Raw genomic sequence first — 6352 nt, forward strand, 5'->3', positions numbered from 1 at the left:
TGGAACCACCAGGGTCAGCTCCAGTGCCTGGCACACAGTGGGTGCTTTTGGCATCTCTGGAGCTGGGAGGGAGAGGCGAGGATGTCCAGGGCAGCCGGGGCCTCTGAAACAATCTGAGCAATGGGCCGCCCACCTGAACGTGGTAATCTGCAGCAGCCACTGGGGGACTGAGAGGGCACAGGTGTGTTTCAGTGTTTTTGGATGTCGAGCATCTGAAAGACAGGTGCTGGGCTGCGCTGTGACACCACAGATTTGGGGCTACTTCCTTTTTTTTGGTTGTTATTTCCTGTAACTTTTTATTTTGGTATAAGTACAACAGAAAAGTTGCAATAATATAAGGGATTCCCGTGTACCTTCACCCAGATTCATTTACATTTTGCCCCATTCTTTCTCTATGTTTTCATGTAAATATAATATATACATAAGTTGCAAACATCAGCCGCTTTTCTCCCTAAACACTCTGGTGTGTCTTTCCTAAGAACACGACTTTCTATTACCTAAATGCAAAAAAATGACCCAAATCAGGAAATTTAACATCTTACCAGAGTATAATACAGCCGAAGCTCAGAGATATTGCTGGCTCGATTCCAGACCACTGCAATAAAGCAAATATTGCAATAAATCACCCGAATTTTTTGGTTTCCCAGTGCATATGAAAGTTATGTTTATACTATAGTCTGTTAAGTGTGCAATTACATTATGTCTGAAAAAACAATGTACATGCCTTAATTTTAAAATACTGCATTGCTAAAACATTCTAACCATCATCCGAGCCTTCAGCGAGTCATAACCTTTTTGCTGGTGGAGGGTCTTGCCTGGGTGTTGATGGCCGCTGACTGATCAGGGCGGTGGCTACTGAAGGATGGCATGACTGCGGCAATGTCTTTCTTTCTTTTTTTTTTAGAGAGCAGAAAAATAATTCATTCCAAAGGAGGGCAGAAATAAGAAATTCATCCTGAAAACATACTTTGGTACAATTCTGGTGGGACAGATTTTCCCTCTGAACACGTTCTCCTACTGACTGCCCCACTGGAGTCTTATTGTCACGTAACAGTTTTTAAACACGTCGCTGATTCTCATGTTGTGAGCAGGCAGGAGCCATCTTCAAATCCACAGTTTCCAAGGAGAGAGTAATGTTATTTCTCAGAAGAACAGCATTTTCTATCTCGGAAGAGTACATAAACATTTTATAGAGGCAGCACAGTTTAGATTCAATAGGCACATCATTCATCAAAGTGCAAAAAAGGTGACAGGAAAAAATACTGCATTGTCGAATAAGATATTCAAATGTGGTGGGAACGTTTAAGGCAGCTGACGGCCAAAGTGGGCGAGTCAAGGAAGGTGGTCTGGGTATGGAGGTGATTTTGCATCCAGAGGAGTTCTCTTCGTGACCTCAATGACTGAGCACTGGCGAGCAGGTCTTCTTACTCAAGGCCAATGATGCTTGAGGTACCAGATGGTTTCATTTTTCAACTGTGGTCCAAAGAGAGGGTTGAGTTGGGCCAGAATTGCAATCAGCCAAAAGAGGTACCTGCAAACGGAACAGGTCACCAACATGGTGATGCTAACTCCCCGGCTGGGACCCTTAGGGATGAACCAGGGCACCAGGAAGCCGACGAAGCCCCAGAACACGGGCATCACGATGAGAGGCACGGTGAGGCCGGTATACGCCACGGTTGCTGCGGGAGGTCCCAGCCCTGCCCCGCCGCCTCACTCGTGGCAATTTCTTAAAATAAGACAACAGTCAAGTTTGCCGCTTCGATTGACTTTCGTGAACAATTTCTCTGTAGCATATAGTGCTGTGTGATAGCATTTGACCCACAATAGAACTTCTTTCAAAATTGGAGTCAGTCTTCCCAAACCCTGCTTTATCAACTAAGTTGACATAATATTCTAAATCCTTGGGACATCCCTGGCGGTCCACTGGTTAGGACACCACGCTTCCACTCCAGGGGGCGCAGGTTCCATCCTTGGTTGGGGAACTAAGATCCTGCATGCCGCGCGGCGTGCCCCAAAAAAAAAAAAAAAAAATCTAAATCCTTTGTTGTCATTTCAACAATCTTCACAGCATCTTCACCTGGAGTAGATTCCATCTCAAGAAACCACTTTCTTTGTTCATCTATAAAAAGCAACTCCTCATCCGTTCAAGTTTTATCATGAGATTGCATCAATTCAGTCATGTCTTCAGGCTCTACTTTTTTTTTTTAAACGTTATTTACAGTGCACTTTTGTTTTCTTAATTAATTTATTTATTCTTGGCTGCCTTGGGTCTTCGTTGCTGCGCACGGGTTTTCTCTAGTTGTGGCGAGCAGGGGCTACTCTTCGTTGCAGTGCGCGGGCTTCTCACTGCGTTGGCTTCTCTTGTTGTGCAGCACGGGCTCTAGGCACGCGGGCTCAATAGTTGTGGCACGTTGGCTCCGTAGCTGTGGCTCGCGGGCTCTAGAGCGCAGGCTCAGTAGTTGTGGCGTGCGGGCTTAGTTGCCCTGTGGCATGTGGGATCTTCCTGGACCAGGGCTCAAACCTGTGTCCCCTGCAGTGGCAGGCGGATTCTTAACCACTGCGCCACCAGGGAAGCCCCCAGGCTCCACTTCTAACTCTAGTTCTCTTGCTGTTTCCACCACATCTGCAGTTCCTTCCTCCACTAAATCCTGAACCCCTGAAAGCTGTCCATGAGGGCTGGAATCGACTTCTTCCAAACTCCTGTGTATGTCAATATTTGGACCTCTTCCCATGAACCATGAATGTTCTTAATGGCTGTTTCCTCTACAGTGATCATGTCTTGTTCAGTGCAGCCACCTTCATGGATGATCTGAGCCGCAGCTTCTGGAAGACTTGCTGCAGCTTCCCCCTCGGCACCTGCGGCTTCACCTGGCACGTGCGTGCTACGGAAGCGGCTTCTGTCCTTCAGCCTCATGAACCGACCTTTGTTTCAGACTTTCCTCTGCAGCCTCCTCCCCCCTCTCAGCCTTCGTAGAACTGGAGAGAGTTGGGGCCTTGCTCCGGATTAGGCTGTAGCTTCAGGGAATGTGGCTGGTTTGATCTTCTATCCAGACCATTCAGACTTTCTCCATATCAGCAGTACGCCTGTTTCACTTTCTCATCATCCGTGTGTTCACTGGAGCAGCATTTTAATTTCCTTCAGGAACCTTCTTTTGCATTCACAACTTGGCTGACAGTTTGGCAAGAGAGGCCTCGCTTTTGGCCTGTCTTGGCTTTTAACAAGCCTTCCTCACTAAGCTTCATCGTTTCTAGCTTTTGCTTTAAAGTGAGAGATGTACGACTCTTCCTGAAACACTGAGAGGTTATTGCAGGGTTATTAATTGGCCTAATTTCAATATTGTTGTGTCTCGGAATAGGGAGGCCCGAGGAGAGGGAGAGAGGGGGGAACGGCTATGGATTGGTCAGAACACACATGGTATTTATGGATTAAGTCTGCCTTCTAATATGGGTGTGGTTTGTGGTGCCCCCGAACAATTACAAGAGTCACATTAAGACCACTGATCACAGATCACCATAACAAATATAACAACAATGGAAAAGTTGGAAATATTGTGAGAATTACCAAAATATGACACAGAAACAGGAAGTAAGCAAATGCTGTGGGAAAAATGGCACTGATAGACCTGCTGGACACAGGGGCGCCACAAACCAGCAATCTGTAAAAAACACAGTATCCACGAAGCGCAATAAAGTGAAGTGCAATAAACCAAGGTTGGCCTGTACTATTAGGGCATCACAGTATATTTCGTGTACTCTAACGTGTCACGGTACTACTGTGTAACCCACAGCTCACTCTCTAGGTCATCCCAGCGAAGCCTCTAGGAAGCCTTTATTTCCCGGGTCCAGGACCCACTTGTGTGTAGTTACCCCGTTCCTTTGTCTCCTCCGATTTGGAATGGTTTCCTGGACTTTCTTTCTTGACCATTCCAAATCGGAATGGTTTCCTGGACTGTCTTTCTTTCTTGACTTGCTTTTAAGCGTGTCCTTCTTGGACTTCCCTGGTGGCACAGTGGTTAAGAATCCACCTGCCAATGCAGGGGACTCGGATTCGAGCCCTGGTCCGGGAAGATGCCACATGCCGCGGAGCAGCTAAGCCCATACACCACAACTACTGAGCCTGTGTGCCGCAACTACTGAAGCCCGTGTGCCACAACTACTGAGCCCGCGCGCCTAGAGCCCGTGCTCCACAACAAGAAAAGCCACCGCAATGAGAAGCCCGTGCACCACAACGAAGAGTAGCCTCCGCCTGCCGCAACTAGAGAAAGCCTGCATGCAGCAACGAACACCCAACGCAGCCAAAAAAATAAATAAATAAATGAATAAATTTATAACAACGACAACAAAAAGAGTGTCCTTCTTGTTTTGACACATGAGTTGGGAACTCTGAAAGCCATTCGGAGCCAAGTTTGGAGAATTAAGTGTGTTATGAAACTGATGCGCACCTTTCTGGTCACATTCTGTCACGTGGCCCTGAAATGTGGCTGTGAGCGACCCTGGGTCAGGGACTCCCTCTGAGGGTGGCGTGGCCTAGCGGTCAGGAGCAGGCAGTTTAACCCAACTGCTCGGGCTCAAATCCTGGCTCTGTTCCTTCCAGCCTGTGTGACCTTGGGTAAGTCACCTACCCTCTCTGTGCCTCAGTTTCCTCATCTGTGAAATGGAGATAATACTGGTAGCTACCGCATGAGGCTGTTATGAGGATTGATAAGTTAATATTTGTAAAGAGCTGAGAACAGTGCCTGGCACGGGTGAAATGGGGAGGATTTTTGGAATACGGTGGCTGTCGGGTTTCAACCATACAATCTTAAAGATGCAGTGTGTGTCACATTAATTCTGGGTACAGTGCCTCGGTCTTATGAAAGTATTCGTGCTCCCCACTGTTTCTTTACCCTGGACTCTCCCTTTACACACACACACACCCATGGGAGGAAACACAAGACCTCCTTTTCTCCGCTGATTTTCTAAGCCCAGAACACCAGGTGGGAAGGACATTTAAACTGTCACCTGAGGCTCCCAGCCTCCAATCCACTGCCTTCCGAGACTCTGGCTGGAAAAGGATTGGTTGCCACTCCCCAGACAACTCACCGGGAGAATTATTCCCCTTCACTGTTTTCCCTATTTTAGCTAGAATCACTGAACGAGGCGGGCAGGGTGAACATGGGGAAGGGGGCCTTGCAGAAACAAATCCTCTTCTCGTAGGGTTGAGGAAGCAGTCTGTGGATCCAGCTCGCAGGTTTCCTGCACAGGGAAATCAAATTCTCCCCCTTCCATCCGTGTGGGCTCGGTTTACAACCACACACATCCTCACCTACAGCCCAGGGCTCCTGACACCGGAAAACAGGGCCAGGCTCCCATGGGCTTCTCCTGGGCTAGTCTGGTCAGTTTCATGTTCATTCATTCACTCATTTGTTCATCCATGTGTTGCTGGTATGAGCACTTTTTGTTGCTCAGCTATTTTTATAACCATTCACTTATTATTGTGATACCATCAGACACATTTGCAGGACTTTCTTTGTTATCGTATTATTCATCAGCCTTTATTAAATAGTCCAGGTGTTGTTTTCAACACCTTACACACACTATCTCATCGACTCCTCGTGACCGTGCTGTGAGACAGGTACTATTATTGGGCCCCTTGTACAGATAAGGAAATGGAAGCACAGAGAGGTTAAGGAACTTGCCCAAGATCACACAGCTAGAAGGGACCCCACAGGGACTCTGACCCGGGGGCTCCTCATTCTTTAGTTATACCCCCTCGCTTGATGATACCAGAGATGAAAAAGAGTTTTGAGATGGTGAGAGAAGCTGATGGTCACGTGGTTTGAGGATGAAGCCCAGCTCAGGCCTATCAGCCGTGGGACAAGTCTCCAAGGCGGGTGGGTCTCCCACTGGGGCTCAGAGAGGGACCTCAAAGACCGCCTACACTCAGCAAGTGGAGTGGACCTGGGATCCAGCGCAGGTCTGAGGTTCTGGCTGTGCACCTGGGTGCTGTGTGCCCCGGCGTAGCGGCCAAGGTCACAGAGGGGCAGCTGGGTCTACGGTAAGGTTTGGCCAGCATCTGGTTCTGCCTCTTGTCTGCATGACTTTGGCCCAGTGATTTAACTTGGGCCTCTGGCAAGTGGGCATAACAACAACTCTTAGGTCATGGGGCTGACGTGACGACAAGATAAAACATTTATCTGGCACGGGTGAAATGGGGAGCTCAGCTCAACAAGGAGGAAACAGGGCCCTTCACTTGGACATTGCACTGTATTTGTTACCTTGAAGCAAGCCAAGGGAAAGCTCGGGAAAGGAGGGAGGGGAGGGGGTGGCAGTGTGGTTTGAATTAAGCTGTTTATATGCACCCTCGTCCAGT

The 6352-nt window shown here is 48.1% G+C and overlaps 1 protein-coding gene across 1 annotated transcript; it reads right to left on the reverse strand.

Annotated features, from left to right (window-relative positions):
• Positions 1-1020: 1020 nt before the first annotated feature.
• On the reverse strand, positions 1021-2914 carry LOC133078840 (V-type proton ATPase subunit e 1-like). Its single transcript, XM_061174017.1, has 2 exons — positions 2857-2914; positions 1021-1679 (listed from the first exon to the last, which is right to left on the reverse strand). Exons 1-2 carry the CDS (start codon positions 2912-2914, stop codon positions 1429-1431), a joined length of 309 nt encoding a protein of 102 aa, XP_061030000.1. The 3' UTR covers positions 1021-1428.
• Between the last annotated feature and the right edge of the window lie 3438 nt (positions 2915-6352).

Source organism: Eubalaena glacialis, chromosome 18 (genome assembly GCF_028564815.1).
Source record: "Eubalaena glacialis isolate mEubGla1 chromosome 18, mEubGla1.1.hap2.+ XY, whole genome shotgun sequence".
In the NCBI taxonomy this organism is placed as follows: Eukaryota; Metazoa; Chordata; class Mammalia; order Artiodactyla; family Balaenidae; genus Eubalaena; species Eubalaena glacialis.

Coding starts and splice junctions, on each gene's coding strand:
- LOC133078840 (XM_061174017.1), bottom strand. CDS start 2,914: ATGAGGCTGAAGGACAGAAGCCGCTTCCGTAGCACGCACGTGCCAGGT. Junction 1,680..2,856: donor CGTGCCAGGTGAAGCCGCAG/GTGCCGAGGGGG, acceptor GACCTCCCGCAG/CAACCGTGGCGTATACCGGC.